Below are 23,223 nucleotides of genomic sequence, written 5' to 3'. Positions count from 1 at the left end.
CAGGACAGCGCGGCGGCAGCCGGAGCTGTCCGGGCAGCACCGAGAGGGAAGCCGCGGCGCGACGGGAGCGAGTGCTGAGGACAGCTGTGCCGGAGGTGTGCGGGAGAACGGTCCCGGGACGGGGAGAGGGGCCGTGCGGGGCTCCAGGAAGCTGCAGGGAGGCGACCTGCAGGGGGGGATCTAGAGAGATCTGAGGCTGTAGGAGGCAGCGAGGGAGTGTGGGGGTTCTGGGGAGCTGGATGATCGTTGTGGTCCTTTTCAGCCCCCCTGCCGTTCTGTGGTTCTGGTAAATGCTGTGGAAAGTGAAAGTGGTGTTTCTGCATTGGATATTGAAAGGGGCAGTTGATCTAAAGAAGTGAGCTGTAGCACGTCCTTAGAAATAGCTGACGTGGACAGGAAGATTACCATATGCATATAGGTAACATATTTTAGAGACATAGTTACCAAATTATGTGACCAATTCTTTCTCCCAAAGCTGCAACAGACTTTGAGTCCAGGAGTTGGGGAAGAGTACGAGGCAAGGAAAGTTGGGTAAGAGGATGAGGCTTCGGACCAGGAACCTCTTCCATCGGTATTAACTCTTGCCGTTCTCTTTTTGGATTAGGAATCCATGTGTTTTTTTTAACGAAGAACATACTTATTGTGCTGCTTGTGAGTGAATTCATTCACGCTTGTTAGCTGGTTTTCTTCTCTAAATGGAGCTGCAATGGAAGTGGACGCTTGTGGTCAGATGTGCAGCCCCCTCCCGCGTGCTCAGATTAGCCAAGTTGGCAAGGCCTGGCTCTTGGTTGGTGAGTTGTGCCCAAGGTCAGAGAGTTGACTCTTGTGAGGTTTGAGTCATGTCTTCCAGTTGCACGTTGTGTTTTTTCTGTTGTGTTGACCTCTTGAGCTCCAGCCCTAAGTGAGGATGCAAGTGCTACCGCAGAAGGAGCGGTTTAGATTGGAAGTGCAATGCAAAGAACTGGAGCCAGCAGGAGCAGGGAAGCGATCATCCTCCTATGCTCAGCACTGGTGAGTCCTCACCTTGAGTACTATGTTCAGTTCTGGGTGCCTCACTACAGGAAGGACAATGAAAGCCTTAAAGGTGTCCAGAGAAGAGCAGTGAAGCTGCGGGGCATCTAGAGCACAAGTCTTATGGGGAGCGGCTGAGGGAACTGGGATCATTTAGTCTGGAGAAGAGGAGGCGCAGGGAAGACCTCCTCACTCTCTACAACTAGCTGAAGAGAGGTTATGTTGAGGTGGGGGTCGTCCTCCTCTCCCGTATAAGTAGTAATAGGACTGGAGGGAGTGGCCTGAAGTTGCGTGAGGGAAGATTGAGGTTGGATGTTAAGAAAAACTTCTCCACAGGAGTGGTCAGACGCTGGAACGGGCTGCCCAGACAGGTGATAGAGTTACCATCCCTGCAGGTGTTCAAGAAACATTAGATGTTGTCGTGAGGGACGTGGCTTAGTGGGAAATGTTGGTGGAAGGTGGATGGTTGGACCGGATGATCTTGGAGATCTTTTCCAAGCTTGCTAATTCTATGTTTCTATGAAAGACACGTGCTGGTGAGTGCTTTGCTGGGTGAGCATCACCCTGCTGGAAAGCGGACAGCTGTTGTCTTTATCAGACAGCCACATCCATGGGGATTGGAGGCTTTTTAACCTTAACCTCGTCTTTCATGTCTCATGGGCAGTAAGTCATGTGGTTTTAAAGCAAGATCTTAGAGGCAACCTTGATTTCTTCAGCTGCCAGAGCTCTCCACCATGCTTCTCCGTGTGATGTGAGACCATATTGGAGGCCGTGCAGAAGTCTGGGTAGGTGAAGTCAGTTGCTCTTCCTTTTCCCCCCAGGGCTGGAAGTAGCAGGGAACGGGACTGTGGGACATCCCAGCAGTGGGTTCCTACCTCAGCAGAACCAAATGGCTGTTCTGGTCCACGTGGTCATTTTGAGTGAATCTGACACAAATTAGAGACATGAGGGGCCTGTGAGCAAAAAGCATGTGCCGCATTTTGTGGTGCAAGATGTTCTCTGAGCTGCTGCTAAGAATGCCCAGCATGCTTCCTTTTTGATGGGAAGAGATTTAGCAAGGATTTTTTAGATGAAAATAGATGAAAATCACGTATTTCCTTTTGATTGACCTTTCTTTCATACTGCTTCTTGAAAAGTTACCTTTGGATTCTAAACTAATATTTATTACAGAAGAGAATACATATGCACCCCGCACTTTTATCTGCACAAAAAAACTTCTGAACATCTGTTTACGTGTTTCTTTTTGGCACTGAGATGAAGCTGTGTGGAACATAGGCTTGGATGAATTTTCAGTCAGTAGCAGGGACGTGTAATGCTCATCTTAGATGTCGTGCTGACAGAAAGAGCAGAGAGGTAAACTTTATGGGGTTGCATGCTACTTTTTTTCTTTTTTTTTTTTTTTTTCAGTCATGACCATGGAAGCGTTACCCAGACGAAATGAGCATTTGTCACCTGGACTTTCTACACATGACAGAGGAAGTGGAAGTCAGCAGCTGAAGTGTCTGGGAAGACCCCTGCATGGGAATGGTGAGAGTTACTCTGGCACCGTCCTTTGGAAATCTCAGGGCTCTGTAAGCTCTGAAGCTGTGTCGTAACTCCTCCCGTGGTGCTGGCTCAGCTCTCCCTTTCTTTTGTGTAGGAGAGCTGGAGTTCAACTCCTTCCTGTTTCCTGCCTATGTGCTCCCTGCTTTGCCCATGGCCCAATGGGCTTTTATTCCTCGCACCCAGATTGGCACGTGTGGATAAGGGCCTCTGTTTACGTTTATCTTTTGCTTGTGGTGACAGCTCATAGCTGAGCTTGTGGTTAACAAGACACACAATAGCTGGAGATACAGTTCTCTGCGTCCCTAAAACACGAGCTTTGTGGCAGCCACGAGCCCAAGGAACAGCGAGTTTCTGTGTTTTATTTCTGTGCTTGCTCCCATTGCCCCGCGGCCCTGTTGAGGTTGAAGCCGGTGGGTGGCTCAGCACCACACACTCCCCTGTTCCCCGTGGGATGGGGGAGAGTGTTGGGTGGAAAAAGAGAAGTAAAACTCATGTTTTTGAGATAAAAGTAGTTCTGAATATATATATGAATGTATTGCAAGTGATGTACAAGCAATGGCTCACCACCCGCCAACCACTGTCCAGTTAGCCGCCAAGCAATAAAAGAGAGTGAGATGTACTCTCATCCCCTTCAAAACTCCTTCCACTTGATGCCGTATAGTATGGAATATCCCTTTGGCCAGTTTACGTTAGCTGTCTTAATTTGGTTCCCTCCCAGCTCCTTGTTGAGAGCTTTGCTGAGAATGGCCTTGGCTCTGTGCAACTTTGCTTGTCAGAAACTATAAAGATCAGGGTGTTATCAGTGTGATTTTTCTCCTAGAACCCAAACATAGCATCATACCAGATACTCTGAAGAAAAATCCCTCCCACCTGAGACTAAGGCAGCCCCCCAGTGTGTGTGCCGTAAGCCAGATAGGGATGCAGGTGTTGCATTTCCCTGGCAGCGTTGGCCAGGGATGCTGGGGAGGTTTTGGTGCCCAGCTTGGACGTCGCAGCACTGCTGTGCCTGTCAAAGCAGCATGCTGCGTGCTCTCCGAGCAACGAAGCAGCGTTTCATCAACAATGTGCCATGCTATTTCCTGGAACCTGGTGCATTTGTGTCTCTGAGGCTAGGTTTACCCTACGAGCTCTTCTTGCAATAGCTGTTTTGAATTCCATTGCAGGCGTGTGAGCAGAAGTGCTTTTCCCTCCTTGTGTTCTGTCTCACAGTGTTTGCCCATGGTTGGTAGAAGAAGGTGCTGATGGAATCAGCAGTAGATTCTGTTGGCTTACCCTCTGTGCTTCATCCCTGGAGCTCACTGCTGCACAGAAGAGTACACGCGTGTTTATCCCAGGGCTGCAGTAAACGGGAGCCTGGTTGGCATAGCACTGAGCAGCACCTAATGGGCTCTGCAGAGGATGGCTTTGCAGAAGGAGCAGGAGTGCCTGCGTCCACCTGTATCCTCGGATACGTTCTGGCAGCGATGCACCAGCTGTGGCCACAGTGACTGAATGCAGGGCTTGGCTTGGGGCTGCCGTGTGGCACTTACTGCCCCGCCGTATGCCTGGCAAAGCACAGCCACCCCTCGCCCACGACAAGCGTTTGTCTTAGTGTCGTGTTTCATGCTGTCTCCTGAACCTCAGGCACTGGAGGCAGCTTCCCCACAAGAAGGGGAGAACAAAATGAGGTCATCCTGGAAGCAAAAAGGCAAAAATCCACTTGGGAAAGAAATGTATATAGCAGTCTCGTAGCAGTTCTGTGTTTCTCCCGTCTCTTCCTTGATTTCCTTACAGTGAAATAGATACGTGCTGTAATGTGCTCTTGAATGAAACAAAGGACTCTAGTGTGGATTTTATGTAGGCCCTGCACTGCAAGGTATGCTGCTGGGAGGAAGTGTCCATCTGCCCGAGGGTAGGAAGGCCCTGCAGAAGGATAGCCTGAGGCCGGTTGTACGAGGCTCAACAAGAGCAAGCGCCGGGTCCTGCGCTTTGGTCATGACGACCCCGTGCCAGCTTCTCCAGGATTTGGCTGAGGTAGAATTCCAACCGCCCTCTGATTCTAGAATGTTGGAGTGTTGGAATCTTCTGGTCTTGTGACGTGGTCTTGCTTCCCCACCTTGTCTGTCATGGTGGAGCAGCCTGGTGGCCCTTAGTGATGTCATAAGCAGCTAGAATGAGGGGAGGAGCAGTGCCTGCTGCGTCCCTTCATTGGAGCGCTTGAGCTCTGACTGAGCAGCTCGCTTGTTGCACTTGTGCATCGACTGAGTACCTTTGTTTTCACACCGTCTTGTGCAGCATCTTGTAGGTAAGCTGAGACAGTGTGAGATAGACGGGTGGACAGTGAGGTGTTGAAAGCTGCTGGCTGGCGGAGCTGGTAGTGTCATGCTGCTTACTCTTGACCATCAGACATAATTTTCACTCAGTAGCTACATTCCAAAGCATAGAGGTGGCAGTTGTCTCAGGGCTTTTCCCTTGTCTTCTTTGTTAAATTGTGCAAGCTCACTGATCAGCTCTTTCTCTCTCTTCTCCCTGCCCTCTGCCTTCTCTTTTGATGCAGCTTTTGCTCGCGGAAGAACAGAGCAAAGTGACAAGAAACGGCTGCGGCTTCAAGGAACTTGTCTCCCTTGTTCTAATCTCTTGCCAGGTACGTGCCACGCGTTGTCACCCCACGTGGTTTTGCAGCCCGCGTCGCACCGTGTTTAGTAACACAGCCTCATCCAGCCTTGACGGGACACCGGTCATGTATAGAGTTATTCCACTTTCCCTCCAGCTCAGCCCTCAGAAGGATGCTGTCTGTGATGCTGTGACCGGCTAATCTTTAGGAAACCAATCCCTTAGGCAAGGAGTCCTAGTCCCAGTTTGTGCAGGGCTGCACAACATGACCATGAGCATGCGTGCTTCGGCTGCGTGTGCGCATGACAGCTGTGGGGAGCACAGCAGAGATGCAAGCAGAGGAAATCTGTGTGCAAGGCTGTGGCCGGCGCTGGAGGTGAACTGGTGGGAGCCGGGCGCTGGGGAGCAGATCCGCCCCCAGCAGTGACTCCTCTCACTGCCCTGCTACTGCGCTGTCGGAGTGCTCTGAGCAAGCGCATCTGCTGCTTTGTGCCGGAGTCCCCATCTGCTAGCAGAGGGATAGCGACTTGGTAAACTGCTGTGCAATAGGCTGTCTCGTTTGAATTGACTGAACAAAGTGGTTGTTTCTAGAACACCTGCCTATGCCAGTGGGTAACTGAGGGTAGTTCTGAAGAAGTCTCTCTATACCGTGGTGTGTGAACAGAGAAAATAGAAGTGTGTTTCTTTTCAGTTCCAGCTTGTCGTGCCTGCTGTGATGGGCATCGCGTGCAGCGAGATCAGCTGTGGGCCTGACCTGGCACAAATGGAGGTAGAGTATGAAGCTCTGATTGGTCTTTGTTCTGCTGACTTGAGCCGGCAGAGTGAGCTGCAGATGAGCTCTCCTGCTTTTCAAGAGAGAGAGAATCCTTCCAGCTCTATCGGTGTCACTGAAAAGCTGCCTGAAAAGCTTCATGTCCTTGCTACGAGCATCTAGATGGCCGTGGACGTTATAGTACCGACAGAATCAGATCGAGCGTTATAAACATGCAGAAGCATTTTCCCCATCCTGCCTGGATTTTGTCACCCAAAGACCAAGTTCTCATATTCAGCAAGTTAAGGGAAGCAGGCACTTGTAGTGAGCCAAGGATTGGGTCAGTGGACCGGCTCCTGTGTCCAGTCCATGGCTGAGGTCTCCAAGCAATAGGTTACAGGAAGCAAGCAGACTCTTACACTCCTCTTTGGCAAGGCAGTAGTGCAAGCGTGGCAAGTTTATAAAACTCCAGGAGTCCTCTCGGTTGGGGTGTTTGTCCTCTTAGTCTGGGTAGAGAGAGACGCATCTTTGCATTGCCTGGTGATACTGCTGCACGTCGGGAAGAGAAACAGCTGTTATTAGACTTGCAGTTTCTTGTTAAGCACTCACGATAAGGATCTTTCTCTGCAGATGTGCTCCTTGCTCTGAAATTGTCCTTGTTTGTCCTCAGCTCCTCACCATGGCCTGTGCTCTCTGTTTCAGACTGAGAACAATGGGAAGCCCCTGCTGATCCACGAGGAGTCTCCTGTAAATATTCCAGCTGTTGCTGCTGCCCATGTTCTTAAGAGATACGTTGCCCAGGCACCGGATGAACTCTCCTTTGAGGTAAGCAGTTAAGGGCGTTCCTAGTTGTCATGTACAGGAGAGTATAAGGTGTGAACGCATCAGGAATATTCTCAGACACCTTCAGAATGTTTGGTGAGGTTGCAGTCTTTTGCAGGTGGGAGACATTGTGTGCGTTACTGATATGCCACCAAAGGAGCTGACCCCCTGGTGGAGAGGCAAGCATGGTTTTCAGGTAGGCACAAGCTTCAGACTTGAGAGCGCAACTTCGGTCAGGTCGGGAATCTCGGCTAAGAGCTGTGCTGCCTGCACAGGATGGCTCATGGATGTAAACATTTTCCCTGTGTCGGTGTCAGAGATGGTCTTTGTAGGAAACTGTCTCCTCAATTCACTTAGAAGCAAGAGCCTTCACAATATGCATCAGGTCACGGCCACTGAACCCCACCTTTGGAAATACAGCAGCTAAGACAGTGTTTCAGTGTCTCAGAGTATTTTGCTTGCACCCATGCAGAACGTGAAGTTAGTGTCTTTTAGGAAGTTACTGCCTGTCAGCCGAGGTAGGGTAACAGACCCTTCGCGTGCTTGTTGCTGCTGCTGGCTGCAGAACACTGGGTAGCTCGGAGCTGGGGATTGCAGCTGCATCTTAGTCAGCAAGAACTTTCTTCTACATCTTCTACAGAAGCAATTATTTGTTTTGTAGGTCTTTTGGCTGCAAATGTTGAATAATTATTACTTTTATGCAGGCCACTTTTTGTTGGATAGTCTTACGGAGTGTCAGGCAAGCACGTTCCGAGGAAAATGTTAGGTGGCTTTTGGTTGAACAGTTCCGGCCTGAGAAATGCTGCCTTCAGTATTGCACCTCTCTTTTTTTTCTTGTTACAGGTTGGATTTTTCCCAAGTGAGTGCGTGGAGCTCATCAATGGAAAAATTCCGGAGTCTCTCCTCAGTTCAGTGCCAAAGCCAGGTACGGATGTTGCATTTGATGGTGCAGGGAAGCAAAATGGCGTTTCATTTTGGGTGTGTTCTGTGTTTAATACCTCCTTTATCCATCCCGTCTTATAGTCTGTGCTGATGATCCTTCAGGCATATCACGGGGCATATGGCCGGTGTTTTGTAGGCAATGAGAATGAGGGAGGGCAAAGGCAGTTCTCCTGCGAGTCAGTATGAGGTTGAGAACAGCCAGTGTCCCTGGTGGACAGCTAGAGGCCTGGTTGTGTTAGTGATACGCTTGATCAGAACGTGGCTTTTCAGGAGGATTCTTAATCCCCAAGTTGAGCAAGCCAAGCAAGAGGAGTGCATTAAACTCCATCGGAACGCGCAGAGATTTGGCCCGATCCTCCCGTGTTTATGAGTGGACTTGGGGAAATCATAGAATCCTCCTAGTATGGCTTGGGATGGAAGGGAGCTCAAGGATCATCAAGTTCCAATCCCCCTGCCTCAGGCTGGGCTGCCAACCAACCTCCACATCTAATGCGAGACTAGACCCCACTGCCCAGGGCCCCATCCAACCTGGCCTTTGGCTCCTCCTGCAGGGATGGGAGAAAATCCGTTTTTGTATGTACTTGGTAACGTTCTTCCCGTTTTGACGTGCTCTGTAGAATGTGTTATGCTCAGCCTCGTCCAACTGAGCCAAACCTGAAATGAACTGGTTTCTTCCTGTTGTCGTGCAGTGCCAAAGAAACGCGGCAAGCTCGTCACCTTCCTTCGTTCCTTGGTGAAGGCCCGCCCAAAGAAACCGAAAGAGCGGGAGGTGGAGAAGAAAAAGGTGTTTGGCTGTGACCTGGGAGAGCATCTTCTCCACTCTGGTCGCGATGGTAAGGGACAGCCTGTTCCTGAGATCTTCCTCTGTTGGGCATCTAAAGATGAAAGGGAGGTCATATCTAGCAAAGGGGCAGGTTGGTACCGGTGGAGAAACGTGTAATGGAAGTTGATGGCTGAAAGATAAACTGAGGCTAATGCTCTTAAGAGACAAGCACGTTTGTATTTGCTTAAACCAAAGCCTGTAAGCCAATCCCACGCTAGCCTGAAAAGAAAGGAAGCCTTTTGGCCAAGGAGAGTGTCCTGCATCAGTTTCCCAGCTCTCCTGGACATGAGATTTCCCACCTCCTTTCATTCCCATGGAGCTGTGGTGGAACTTGCAGTGTCTCTGGCTTCCCCAGAATTACTTTCTCTAGGCTGATTCCTAGGTCCTGACATTTCTTGAAGGCAAGGAACACGTCTGTCCAGTTTCCTCGTCTTGGACAGCTTTCTTCTGTAAGGAAGAAGTAAGCAGTAGCCTGGCTGGGCTTAGTGGATGAGATTTGACAGGAGCACAGCCTGAACCAGGACTTGAATGAGGAGCTCAAGTAACCGCTGGCACGTGTTCTTTAGTCCCCCAGGTCCTCCAGAGCTGCGCCGAGTTCATTGAGCAGCACGGCGTAGTGCAAGGGATATACCGGCTGTCCGGCGTCGCGTCCAACATCCAGAGACTGCGGTAAGAGTGCTGCGACTGACACAGCGGTCAGTAGGGGCGCGTGCCCTGTTGCGGGTGCTCAGAGGCCTGTGCCGTGGGGCAGCTCTGTGCAGGCAGCGTGCGCTCAGCGGTGGTGCGCCAGGCTTGTCACTGTTTGATAGGAACACGGGGCGTTCAGCAGACTTGCTGGAGCAGGAAGTTCTCCTTCTGTCCTTCAGAGCACTGGAAGGCTGTGGGGGACTGCGGTGTCACCGCTGCCAGCTCTCATTCCCGTTTCCTCCTGTTTGCAGAGCCCTTTGGAGCAGCCCACACTCCTCCTTGCTGCTCCGGGCTCCTGGCTTAGGATTATAGGCTAGGTAGCCAGTTGTCAGAGTCACAGGAAATGCCTTAGCAAAACGAAAAGGTCTCCTTTTGGAAACATCTCATCCAGCATGGCTCGTGTGGTGCTGGTGACTGAGTGTTCATTTTCTCCTGTTAATCGGGAAGCCCTTCCAATGCTTGATTATATTTGGTGTGGCTTTTGACTTGTTTTCATCTTTCTCAACCCCCCCGCCCGTTTTTGTGTCCTTCTCTCCAGCCAAGAATTTGAGTCTGAGCAGATTCCTGAGCTAACTGTCCGTGACACTCACAGCGTGAGCTCCGTCTGCAAAATGTACTTCAGGGAGCTCCCGAATCCTCTGCTGACTGACCAGCTGTATGACAAGTTCTCGGTAAGCACAAGGCAACGTCTTTCCTTTACCTCTTCCTTGGGCCTCTTGGGAGATGGCTGCAGCAGTGCCCCAGCTCTGAGGCCCTTTTTCTGTTAGCCCCGTGGGGTTTACTCATATGTCTTTGCCACATCATGCATCATACGGATGCCATTTTCGGTGGTCCCAGGAGGCGGTTATTTCCATATTCGCAAAGCTTGCGAGAATTCATGTTTTTTGTTTTTTCTTTTGTTTTGTTTTTCTATTCCCCAAGTATTTATAGAATGGGAGTGGGATTGATAGCAAAGTGCACTTGAAGCTTGAGGAGCTGAGCTGCGCAATCAGGCTGTAAACCGGCCCGCTGCTTGGACTCCTTGGCCTTGATGGCACCAGCTGCGTGCCGCTATGTTCCCCAGATGCCTCCTGGAAGGCGTAAAATCTGTCTCGGCGCAGACCAACTGCACGCTGTCCCCATAGTTCCCGACCCTGTGGCAGGTATCTAGCCTGATTTGTGTCTCAGTCCCTTTCTGCACTATTCCAGGAGGCTGTTGGTGCCGCTACAGATGAGGAGCAGCTGGTCAGAATGCAGGACGTCATCCAGCAGCTGCCCGCTCCTCACTACAGGTCAGTGCTGCCCTCACTCTGTTGAGCTCAGCTGTGCTGCACTTCAGAGGGCAATGGTGTGATTCCAGGCTTGTCTCATGCTGGCAACATGATGCCTGCGTATGTTGAAGCAGTTTAAGGCTACACGGGGTTAATTTATTGGGTCGGTTCCTGGGCACGGGGGCACAGTTGGTGCAGCTGGTGGCTGCGGCTGTGCTGTGCTGGGGCTTGGTGCCGCAGCGTGGCACTTAGTCAAGTTGGATCTACTTCATCTTCAGTGACAGTAGCAATAACATGCATTGAGGCTTGCTTTGTGAACTGCAGCACGGCGTGCTCATTGGTGCTGAACGTTTGCCTCTCTGTTTTTCCAGGACACTGGAGTACCTGATGAGACACTTGGCTCGTCTAGCTGGGAACTGCTCCGTGACAAACATGCACGCTAAGAACTTAGCGATTGTGTGGGCTCCAAACCTCTTAAGGTAAACTTCTTTCTCCATTTCAACACACCGCTTAGATCTGTTCTCCAGAAAAAAATGCAGTCTACCTTTTTCTCCATCGAATGTGCTCTTCTCCTGTACACTGTAGTAAGTGGATGATGGCAGAGCAAGAGCCTGGGCTGTTCTCCAACCGCACGGGCACAATTTCTAGATGACAATTTCTGCCCTCTTGTTTAGATGGGACTGGTGTGTCCTTGATCAGCCAGGAGAATTTCTTCAGCGGCATCACCGCGGAAGCCTCCGGAGCCCAATTTGACAGCTTTTGGCTGCAACAATCCAGACTTGGGGAAACTTGGATCTTGGATAAATGACTGCTAAAATCTGCCTTTTCTACAGATCACAGTAGAACGAGTCTGCCTGCGCCAGCGGAAGAGCCGCCTGCATGGAACTGCAGACGCAGTCGGCTGTGGTGGAATTCATCATCAACCACGCAGATGTCCTCTTCTGCTCCAAATCCGGATCAGACATGGCAGATGGAGCAGGTGAGTGTCTTCCTCCATGAGCTTTATCTTGATCAGACACCTTGATCAAATCCAGGCCTTCTCCAAGATCTTTGAAATACACTTTTTCTATCGTGGGGACAGCAGACTTCTGGGCTTAGAGTAGAATCTGGCATCCTGTTGCTGGATGCTGAGAATGTCCAAGTCCAAACTTTACAATGAGAAAAAAACTGTCACTGTCGTTACGATGTTTTGCATGCAGGTGAAGCTTGATGAAAGTGTGGCAGTGAAGCTTTCTGAGTTCCCTGCCCCTGCTTTCTAGGGTTTTTCTTTGCCCGTTTCGATACAGTGAGCTGCTCTTATTAATTATGACTTTGTCCTTTGCCTTAAACATACATCTGACCACGTGCTTATTCTGACCTCCTCTTCTTCTAGTGGCTCGGATAAGCAGGTCTGAGAAAACTATAGCATCTCCCCCAGAACTGTGATGGCTGTGGTGCTGCTTTGTGATCCTCGCTCTTACCTGTGGCTTTCCCTTACAGGGCACGGTTCTCTCTCAGGGCCCAAGTCTGCGTGGGTGTCTTCTCCTGCCACAAAGCTGCTCACCCTGGAGGAGGCACAGGCTCATAGGTGAGGCCACAGCAGCTCTTCCGTTGTGACACAGAGCAGGGACATAGAAGTGGAAGAAGGCCCCACAGCTGTACAGGGGAAATTCCACACAATCATCAACTTTCCATCTGAAAGGTAAAGAGGACTTTGTTTTCCAGCAACCATCATCATTGTTTGGGTGGGTTGTGTTGTTGTTTTTTTTTTCCCCCATTATTTCTTGCGCCAAAACATGTGGAAGCTAAATTAAAGTAACGGTGCCTGAAGTGAATTGTTGCAGTGAATCTCTGCTCCCTTTGGACTCTGAGATTCAACTAACATATTCGGTTTAGCCACACGAGGCTGCCATTCCTTCCTTGCTGGGCACGCAGTCACGAGATGTATAAAGCCATGCTGACGTCTACCCTGGCCTGAGCTGGCTCTACCTTGAAACGTTGGGGTTTTCCAGCTGTCGGGGCCACATGCCTGAAACCAGTTCCGGTTCTCCTCTAAGCAGAGCTGTTGGTCAGACCTGCTGGCACTAGAAACTAAACTTGGCGGTGAGATGGGGCTGACGAGGTGTTGATGTCAGAGTCAGAGGTGCTTTTGAATTTCCTTTATGGCTGCACGGTTCCTCAGAAAGCAGTTACGCCTGCTGGCTCCAGAAGAGCCATCCCTTAGATGCTGTCCTGTACAGCCGCGGAGCCTTTGCTCACGTGCTCTGCATCTTGCTTGACACAGTTTAGGGGAATTTAGCCAGCAAGACTTCGGGGCTGAGCTATAGGAGTGGAACCATCCTCAACTGCTTGAAAGAGAGCGAGTTTCTAAGCTGTGCTTCAGCAGAAACCAGGCGGTGCCAGGAACAAGCAGCTGTTGGCAAGAGCTCAGTGCAGCTCTTCCCTCACCCCGCACCACGCACGACTCACACCAGTCAACTGTTTTCTCTCTCCAGACAACGTCCACCCAGCAAGACGAAGGAATCACCAGCTGGCAGTTGGCGTTCCTGCTTCAGCCTGCGGAAACCATCCTCTGTGGCCAAACGCCGACTGCAGCACAGTCCCAGGGAGCCCTCAGAGACGGAAGTCGTGGTGCTGGCAGGTAAGGGTGCGAATCGAGCTTTCAAAGCCTTGCTTTTCAGCGACATAGAACTCATGCAATACAAGTGGACTTGTATCTCCTTCTAGCGTTCCAACCTATACCTAGCATCTTCAGATCACCCCTGATCAAGAGCCACTTTCATAATTCAGCTTGTGAAAGTTTGACACTAACCCCTGTGTATCCTTCCTAGGTGAATCGAGCCCTTGTCTACCCAGAAGAGCCGGGGCAAGTAGCGATGGTGCGCTGTGTGCTTCCATCGATGGAGGGCTCTTAGGAAGCACGAGTCACTGTGGTTCAGATGACAGCCTTCCACATAACAACAGCGATGGAGAGAAGGAGCTCATCCAAGTTCACGCCCTCATTTCTCCCGGCTGTGCTGAAGATGCTGACCTGAGCCTGCTGGACACCACAGTCACCAGCCTGGACTGTGACCCAGTGCCTTTGCAGTGCAGCCCAGCCCAAGCACAGTCCGAGTGCCCCGACAGCAGCACCTCCACGCAGGAGCAGGTCAGCGTCGCTGAGGAGAAGCCGAGCCTCTTGGAGGGGGACTTAGAATCAGGCCTCCAGCCCCAGGCACCGGGCAGCAGCACTGAGAGCTCTGAGCCACTCTCTCCGTGACAAGAGAGGATGAGTCCCATCTTTACCCTGGACCTCTCACGCCCTCCTGTCTTTTACATAATAATAAAAGCACGCTCGTGCTCAATCAACGCCTTGACTGCCTTCCGAGTCTTCATTCACAGAGACTGGGACGAATGCAACGAAGAGCAAGGCGCCCCAGCTTGCAACGCGATGGCTGTGGGGTGCGCGCAGCAGAGCTCTGGGTTTGTTCCCGTTCTGTCTGGCTTTGGGACGTCTGCAGCGAGAGCTCAGCTACCATCTGGTATGGTAGCAAAAGATGTTTAGCATCCTGGATGCTGCTCATGATAATCCCGAGCTTCCTGGCTGTGGCTTTGTGATGCTTTTCAGGGCTTTTTGATGCATTTCAAAGCCTCGGCTGCTCCCTAACGCCTCTCTCCTCCTGCCGTGTCCATTCCTGGCTCCCGGCCTACGAGCTGGCCGTGCAGACCTGTCGTCATCACGCTGCGGCAGGAGGAGCTCACCTTGAGCAGCATCTCCCTTGCCCCGCCCCCTGCCTCTGATTGGGCGGGGGCGGCGCCGCCCCGCCCCCGGGGTCTCCTTGGTCCGCGGTAGCTCCGCCGGCTGCCGTTGGCCGAGCCGCCGTGCGCGGGAGCGGGCGTTGGGAGCCGGCTGTCGGAGGCGCGGCTCTCCTCGCAGAGCGCCGCTCCTGCCGCCTGGGCCGCCCCGCAGGACAGCGCGGCGGCAGCCGGAGCTGTCCGGGCAGCACCGAGAGGGAAGCCGCGGCGCGACGGGAGCGAGTGCTGAGGACAGCTGTGCCGGAGATGTGCGGGAGAACGGTCCCGGGACGGGGAGAGGGGCCGTGCGGGGCTCCAGGAAGCTGCAGGGAGGCGACGGGGGGGATCTAGCGAGATCTGAGGCTGTAGGCGGCTGCGAGGGGGTGTGGGGGTTCTGGGGAGCTGGATGATCGTAGTGGTCCTTTTCAGCCCCCCTGCCGTTCTGTGGTTCTGGTAAATGCTGTGGAAAGTGAAAGTGGTGTTTCTGCATTGGATATTGAAAGGGGCAGTTGATCTAAAGAAGTGAGCTGTAGCACGTCCTTAGAAATAGCTGATGTGCAAAGTAAGAATACCGTATACTGTGGAAAGTGAAAGTGTTGTTTCTGCACTGAACATTGAAAAAGGGCAATTGATCTAAAGAATGAAGCTGCCACATATCCTTAGAAATAGCTGACGTGGACAGGAAGATTACCATATGCATATAGGTAACATATTTTAGAGACATAGTTACCGAATTACGTGACCAATTCTTTCTCCCAAAGCTGCAACAGACTTTAAATGTTCTAAACAATGTGGGTATAGTATTCTGACCTGGGAAACGTACTGTAAGGTTGTTCATTAGGCCAGCAGAAGTGAAGTCCATTGAACAAACTCTCAAGGAGTCGGGGCCTTTACACAAAGCAGAACTGTCCCACTCTGTGGGAACGTTAGGATGCCGTAGGCAGGCTCCAAGATACTGCCCTCTGTCCTCCTTCCAAGCTTATCTCTAAGCAAGGACAGACGGATGACCTGAACAATGACCCAGTGCAAAGGGCACAAATGCTGGGGGGTAATGAAGCAGTTAAGAGGTTATGTCTATGTTGTAAAGCAGACATCCAAAAGTTACGACCAGATGTTTGTTAAGAAAGCAGTTGTTAGAAGGCAGTCGACCAATTAAGATATTTGTGGTTGGGTGGTAAGGATTTGTGTTTACTTGGTATTGGTACGATTAGTGAAGCGTTGCGAAAGAGTGTGAACCTGCAGTACTCAGCCAGTGAGGAGCCGGGGAGAAAGAGATAAGGGTCGGGCAGTAGGGGATAAAAGATGTAACACTGTTTTCTCTGCGCTCTCCTGCTTGCAGGAGGCCCACCATTACAAATAAGGATAGATATAAAGATCAGAGATACTGTCCTGGAAAATTATTTGGCTATTTCCAACTATGCTTATAAATATCTTAGTGAAAGCCTATTGCATATTTGTCCAAAGCACTAGACCCTGTATCTCGAGGTTGGCCTGAATGTGTCCAGGTGGTAGCAGCAAGTGTCCTATGGGTAGAAGAGAGTATGTGTGTACACTTTGGGGTTGTAAGGAGTAAATTGTTGAGACTTTGAAAGTATGTGTTTGCCCCCCCAAAGAGATTGCTCTTCATTTTGAGTCATGATCATTTAAAAAAAAAAAAAAAAAAAAGGAAATTAAGAAAAAAAAGGAATGAGGGCAGGAATCCGCTCCTTGACCTCTTAGAAAAGCATGGTGCCAAATTCTCCCCCATGGAGATGAATTGGGCACAGAATAATTGGCCCAACTTAGAGGGAGTTGTGGATCATATAGATTCCCTCCACAAGCAAACTCGTATGGTGGAGGAAAAGGGAAAATCAATCACTTGTGCAGTTCCAGGAGCTGCTCTTACTGCTGCCGTAGAGATCCACAATGAACAGCACACGGCAGAAACCCAAATTATTCAGTCCTTGCAGGAATTGATTACAAAGACAAATCAGAAAACTTGGTGATCCTTCTCTGCCTTCCGATAGAAACTGGGCATGCGTATGAAGAGACTGAAAGTGGGTATTCTGATGTTTGTATCGAGAAGGTCTCCGTATTCTGCTACAGAACTAGCCAAATAAAGGAAGGATTTTGGTTACACACCTAGGAAATCAGTATGTGTGGAAAGTGCCACTAACAGTGGGAGATCAGATCCTGTTGATTGAAAAGGAATCAGAGGGTTACTGGGGACCACCACTGGCAACCACTGTGCCCTGTGGTCCCTTACTCAAAGAGCTGATTATTGGGATGATTACTCCCCAGGACAACTAGTGTTGATTGATTTGCCCCACACTGGTCCTGTCCCTTTAACCCTCAGGGAGACTCTTAACAAATACATCTGAAAGGCTGAAGATGATCAGGAGGAAATGTACAAAATTAGCTATCTGGATTTCACCTACCTTCTAACTTTGCTTCACTTGGGACCAGGAAGTTTCATGTTTGTTTTGTTTTCTTTTCCAGTTATGCTTCCTCTAACCTTGGTTCCTTTGGAACCGGGAAGTTCTCTCTTGTTTTCCAAATGCTAACGAATGCTGATCCTATTTCTGTGCCTCACATGTTCCCTTCTCGCTCTGTTCCTTTCTCTGGGATCCCCATGGTATCATTAGTCACTGTTTTGGACAGGAATCTTCTTCAGATTAATTTTTGTAATTGCTTATGATGACCTTATCACAGTCACTGGCTGCTCATGGGGCCATGCCCATATTTGCCGTACTGGGCATATGGGACTGAATTCTAATTCTAACAGAGGCTTAACCCTTTCAACCATGGTTAAACACAGTGATTAAATGCATTTAGGAAATGAATGGGGCCAGGATAGCGCTGGCTGATTGCCCCCAACTCTGGAGAGATGCAGGATAAAGAATAAAACTAGGGTGTCAGATTAACAAGTGATCTATGTGCATTGCTACACCCCTGCAGTTTTCCCCATCAGCACTGGGAACAAATCAGCAGTTATTATCTAGTGTATTATCTCAGTGGGAAAGAACTAATATAAAAAGTCCACCAGTTAATTGTAGATGCACTTGCCATAATTCAAATAATGTCTCCCTAGCTCTAAGTTGTGGAAGGTAAAAGAAATGCTTTACCCACTGAATTTTGAAAGGTGATTTGGGACAATGCAAACAAATTTCAAAGAGAATTTTAATCTTGGTGACATCTAGTTAATTTTACTTGTGATCCTCTCACTAACTATGCCACAGCTTTTGTCCTAACAATATGCAATGTTTTGGTACATACCATATACCTAATAATTGTGCTGGGACTGAATCACAATGGAGTTGGTTTTTTTTTCCTGCAAAGAAGAAAGAATCCCAAATGCTTGTGGAGAAAGAAGATTCGGGGATTTCCTTTTCTTTCTCGCTAGCAGATCTTGACGCTCTCCTGTTCCTGCCTGTGGGCTGCTTGTCATGCCAGAGTCCTGCAGTCTCCAGAAGCTACCCCACATGGTACCAAAAGAGATCATGGACCTGGATTCAGCCATTCCTCATTCTCCCACTGCATGAGCTCTCATGGAGCAGCATGCTCCTCAAAAGTGGTCATGGTCATTTTGTGCAGTTACACAGTGTTTGTGTACTTATGTAGGAATGGAATGTTGTTTCTGCATTAGAACTAATAACATGAGTATTTTATGTCGTTGTTTCTGCTCCCATCTTGTGTTGTTTGTCAGTACTAATAGCTCTTCTGTCTCTCCCAAATAGCATGGGTTTGTTCTTTTCTTTTTGGGTTCAGTATCATTTCTTGCCATTATGGAGTGTTTCTCTTCCTTTCCTTTGTTTTCCAGGCTGTTAATTGACTCCTCATTGGAGCTACAATGACCCAAACACAGACTACTATGCACTGACCAAGTGAGATGCAAAAAGAAGAGGTAGGCTCCAAAACAGGCTTCGGGTGAGTGCTGTGTATGACTTGTGGTTTCTAGAATGACACCTAAGTCTTACTAACCCGTGTTGTTTAGTATCTCGTGTGGAGGTTTCTTTTCTCCTTCCAGGACTGGAGACTCCAGATGCTATTGCCCTTCCTGATCTCTTTGGGTTGCAGTGTTAGACATGCCCACATGCTTGGAAGGGGTGATTCCTTCATCCTTATTAGAAGATCTTGTCTTGTGTTCAACAGGTGGCATTGGAGAACTGTGGCCCTCTGAGCCGTGTGAGGACAGTACTGAGGCTCTTGATGGTTACAGCAGGAAACCAGAGCCATAGATGTGTGCCAAGATGCACTCCTTATTTTGTCCGACAAGCTATGTTGACCCCTGAGGCCACTCCCATGCTTGTAGAGGTCCTATATTCATGGCATTGGTTGTCCCTCGTGCTCACTTTGTGTTCACCAGATGTTCTTATTTTACACCATCTTCCCCACCATATACTTACAAGCAAGTGTTCCACTTGGTCTCCATATCTCTCTCTGGCCAGGCAGATGCGGTGTGCCAACAAAACAAAGCATGCAGACCCTGAGAAGAAAAAAAAACAGGAGAGAAGCTGTCCTGGGTGAGACAGGAGAAGTGTCCCTTGAAGGGATGCTCCACTGGCACTGCCTCTCACATCCGCCGCCTGGTTCCTTCTCTCTCCTTGTCTTCTAGGGCTCACAAAGTCCAAACGTACCCTGATGGAGTTCAACTCTAGCTTGACCAACACTCATCACGTCCACAGTAGCTGGCTTAGGCTCCCAATTACCAATGGGATGTCTGCGGCTTCTGTCACTCCTACCAAACATGGGTTTGTTCTTTTCTTTTTGGGTTCAATATCATTTCTTGCCATTATGCAGTGTTTCTTGTTTCTCTTTTCTAGTGTTTCATGTTGTCAATCTGTGCCTCATTGGAGCTACAGCGACCCAAATGCTGACTGCTCTGCTTTGACCAAGTGAGATGCAAAAAGAAGAGGTAGGCTCCAAAACAGGCTTCCAGTGAGGGCCGTGTATGACTTGGGGTTTCTAGAGTTAACTTCTTCTTTTCCAGTTCTCTTTCGGTTTTTTTTTTTTATTTCCCCTCCTTTTTCTAATTTATTTTCATTTTCTAATTCGCTTTCTAATTGTAATGCTTTCCTTTTCTCTGATTCCTTTTCCAGTTCCTTTTATTTTTTTCATTGCTGTTTCTGAATAATTTTCTAATTTGTTTTTTCCCTTTCTTTTCCTTTTTACCTTTTTCTTTTTTCTCCTTTTCATTTTCTAATTCTTTTATATCCTTTTCTACTTCCTTTTATTTTTCTTTCTAATTTATTTTCTCAAGTCTTTTTCCAATTCTTTTTTGTTTTGAATTCTTTTTCTATTCCTCTAATTCTTTCTTTTGCTAATTCTGTTTCCAATTCTGTTTCCGTTTCCAATTTTCTTTCTTTTTCTTCATTATGTTCCTTTTCTTTGTCATATTCCTTTCCATATTTTTTTCTTCATCATATTACAATTCCCATTCCAATTCTCATTCCATTTCTTTTTCCTTTACCAATTATTTTTCCATTCCTTTTTCTAAATCTCTCTTTTTCTCTTTCTAAATCTGTTTTTTCTTTCCTGTTTCTAATCTATTTTGTTTTTCTATTTTTTTTTCTAATTCTTTTCCTATTTCTTTTTCCTGTTGCAAGTCTTTTTCCTTTTTCTATTTCCTTTTTTTTTCTTTTTTGAATCCCAGTTCTTTTTCTAATTGTAGTTCTTGCGTTCTCTTTTTCTGGATAATTTTCCATTTTTTTCCTATTTCTTTGTCTAATTCTAATTATTTGTCTAGTTTTTTTTCTAAATTTCTTTTTTTCATTGTTTTTCTTTTTCCAATTCCTTTTCGTTTCCTTTTACCACTTCTCATTCTAACTTTAATTCTTCGTTTTCTTTTTATAATACTTTGTTTTTTTCTAATACTTGTTTCATTTTCTTTTTTCCTTTTCTAATGACTTCTCAAATTCTTTTTCTAATTCTTATTCTACTCCTTGTTTTTTTTCTTTCTCTAATTCTTTTTCCAACTCTTTTTTTTCTTTTTTCTATTTCATTTTTTTCTAACTCCAACTCTTTTTCTAATTGTAGTTCTTTTTCTTTTCCCCATTCCAAATCTTTTCCCCAATCCACATCCTTTTCATTTTCTCTATTTCAGTTTTTTTCTTTTACATTTTCTAATTCTTTTCTGATTCTTTTTTAAAATTTGTTTTCGATTTTTTCTGTCCTTTTCCTGAATCAGTTTCTTTTCTTTTTCTGATTCTAAATCTTTTTCTACTTCTCATTGTAATTCTTGATATTTTTCTATTTTTTTTCTTTATATTTTTCCTTTTTCTAATTCATTTTATTTTTCTCAATCTTTTTCTAATTATTTTTGTTTCCAGGTTTTTCTTTTTGCATTTTCAGTTTTTGCAGTTCTTTTTCCTTTTCCAATTATCATTCTAATTCTTTTTCTTTATCCATTGGTTTTTCTTTTTCTAATTCCTTTTCATATTATTTCTCTTGCTCTAGTGCTTTTGTTTCCTTTGTCTTCTTTTTCATTTTCCAATTCTTTTTTCAGTTTTGATTCCAGTTCCAGTTGTTTCCAATTCTTCATCTATTTTATTTTCCATTTATTTTCTCTGTTCTTTTTTGTCCAATTCCTTTTCTTTTCATTTTCTTTTCCATATTCTTGTTTTTCTCTCTAATTCTATTTTTTCTAATTCTTTTCTTTTTTTTTATTCTTTTATTTTTCATAGTTCTATTTTTATCTTTTTCTAGACTTTTTCTCACTCGTTTTCCAATGTTTTTTTTTATTTTTTCACTCTTTTTTCATTTTCTAATTCTAGTTCTTTTTCCAATTCTTTTTCTAATATATTTTTTACTTTTTTTCTCATTTCCCAATTCTTTTTCCATTTTTTTCTTTTTCCAATTCTAATCCTAATTCTTCTTCATTTTTCTTTTTCTAATTATTTTTCTCTTTCATTTTCTAATTCTAATTATTTTCTTTTTCTGTTTCTAATTCTAATAATTTTTATAATTAGAATTCTCTTTTCCTTTTTCTTGTTTCTTTTCTATTTCTTACTCTTTCTAATTCTTTTTCATTCTTTTACTCTTTATCTTTTTCTAATTCTTAATTGTTTTCCTTAATTAGTTTTCTTTTCCTTTATCTTTTTGTAATTCTAATTTCAGTTCTTTTTTTCCTAATTCCAGTTTTTTCCACAGCCTTTCCCAATTCTTCTTCTAGTTTATTTCCAATTCGTTTTCTATTTATTTTCCTAATTCCAATTATTTTGTCTTTTTCCTATTCCTGTTCTAATTCTTTTTTTTTTTCCTAATAATTTTTCTTTTTATAATTCTAATTATTTCCTTTTCTATTTCCTCTTATTATTCTTTTTCTATTTCTTTTTTCTACATCTTTTTTTTACTCTTTCCTTTTCCCTTTTTTCTTTTTCTTTTCCCCTTATTTTCTTTTCTTTCTTTTTTTCTTAATTTTCGTCTTTTGTGAACCTGAAGTACTCAGGCAATGAGAAACCAGGGGAGGAGAAGGTAAGAGTCAGGTAATAGGGCATGAACAATGTCCTACTGATTCAGATTTCATTATTTGTGAAGAAAATACTACCAGTCTACAAGGGACTTATCCAGTTGGGTTGCATTGCCAGAATTCCAAACCCAAATAAACAGAAGGATGCCCAATTTTGTGGGTTTTCACTTGGTTAACTTGTATTGTCTGTGCAAATTCATGGTATCTTTGTACAGGTTTGTGGGTCTTCACTGGGCTTTGCAGAAGTCCGCCCTGGTTCACTGAAGACTTTACAGGATCACTGGTCTTCACTGAGGTTCCATGAAGTTCACATGGTTTTGTAAAATTTTGCACGGCTTCACTTCTGTTCACACTAGTTCACATATCTTCACTTTGGTTCAGTCAAGTCTGCACAATTTTGCTGGTCTTTGCTGCCTTAAAATTTTACTTCTTTACTTAGTCCCTGACAGTTTGCAGGTGGAATCTCAATTTCTGAGTCATCTAGTGCTGCTGCCACTTCCCCCACCTTTCCAGGGTATGTGCCTGCAATTAAAATATCTACACATGGATACAATTTCACATTCTAAGGCAGTGAAACTTTCTGTCAAAGTTCAGTGAGGTGGCTTGAGCAATAGTGGGAGTCTGCTGAAGGTATATTGTATCCCCTCCTGCGTGAAAGCAGAGTTTCTTTATCCTCTTCCTGCAAGGAAACTGTAAAGAACATGTTTTTTACATTGAAAACTGCCATCCGAATAGGCTCCAAAGCCCATTTCACCTCATACTCCAGCCCCAAACCATCAGTATTTCACGCCAAACTCCAGGTTCAAGTCCTTGCTAATTCACCCCAAATTGAGCTCCCAAAACCTCATTATTTCATCCCAAGTATCAGCCCCAAATCCTTACTATTTTCCCCCAAACTCTACTCCCAAACCCTGCCTATTTGACCCCAAACATCAGCCCCAACACCCCAATGTCACCCCCCAAGGATGCTCCAGCATCGCTCCCCCAGCGTAATTCCTTAATATCACCCCCCTGTCATCCCAAAATCACCCACCAGCATCAACCCAACAATGTCACCCCCCAACATCACCACACTATCAACCCTCAGTATCACTCCAACATTGTCATCCCCCAGTGTCACCCCAACGCTCTCACCCCACCATCAGTCATTCATGTTAAATCCCAGTGGTACTCCAACATCACCCCCAATGATGTCACCCCAGTGCTACTTGCTGATGTCAACCCTATTGATATCCCAACATCACTCCACCACAACCACAGTGTCACTTCCTCCAGTGTCGCTCTCTGAAATGTTAGATAATTCCATTAAGTGGGAAGCAGAATCTCCCTAAGCAGGTGTGCTAATACTATCTGACCCTTGAGAGATGGCAAGTCACCGAAGAGGAGAGAGAAGGAACATGCCAGCAGTAGATTCGATTGGCAGCACCAGCATGGCATCCCCCACTTCAAAGTGCACTTCTGTGCTTTCTCCTGCTTTCATTCTCCCCAGGGTCTGTAGGGTTTGTTCCGCTTGCATGCTGTACCCATGCGGCCAGCGTGTGATACAGAGCCCAAGTGGAACATCAACTTGCAAAACAAGTCTTTGCAAGAACAAGACCAA

At 46.8% G+C, this 23,223-nt stretch overlaps 1 protein-coding gene across 10 annotated transcripts; it reads left to right on the top strand.

Moving 5' to 3' along the window:
* The first annotated feature begins 627 nt into the window (after positions 1–627).
* On the top strand, positions 628–22,960 carry LOC149917654 (rho GTPase-activating protein 32-like). Of its 10 annotated transcripts, none has more exons than XM_090142063.1 (17): positions 628–791; positions 890–1,011; positions 1,728–1,796; positions 2,419–2,538; positions 5,093–5,179; positions 5,840–5,917; positions 6,602–6,724; positions 6,840–6,917; positions 7,565–7,646; positions 8,353–8,496; positions 9,053–9,155; positions 9,712–9,844; positions 10,362–10,444; positions 10,795–10,902; positions 11,257–11,402; positions 17,976–19,070; positions 21,839–22,960. In XM_090142063.1, the coding sequence occupies exons 4-15, from the start codon at positions 2,530–2,532 to the stop codon at positions 11,264–11,266; spliced, it is 1,038 nt and encodes a 345-aa protein (XP_089998189.1). In that variant the 5' UTR covers positions 628–791; positions 890–1,011; positions 1,728–1,796; positions 2,419–2,529; the 3' UTR covers positions 11,267–11,402; positions 17,976–19,070; positions 21,839–22,960. The 10 variants fall into 10 exon arrangements, with proteins under 10 accessions (XP_089998189.1, XP_089998197.1, XP_089998193.1 ...); XM_090142071.1 differs by having other exon boundaries at positions 628–1,011; positions 17,976–18,059; positions 18,979–19,070; XM_090142067.1 differs by having other exon boundaries at positions 628–1,011; positions 17,976–18,059; positions 18,604–19,070.
* Positions 22,961–23,223: the final 263 nt, after the last annotated feature.

This window comes from Phasianus colchicus, chromosome 5 (genome assembly GCF_987193195.1).
Source record: "Phasianus colchicus chromosome 5, bPhaCol1.hap1.1, whole genome shotgun sequence".
NCBI lineage: Eukaryota > Metazoa > Chordata > Aves > Galliformes > Phasianidae > Phasianus > Phasianus colchicus.
The sequence above is the reverse complement of the archived record's forward strand: the minus strand, read 5'-3'. Positions and strand labels throughout refer to the sequence as shown.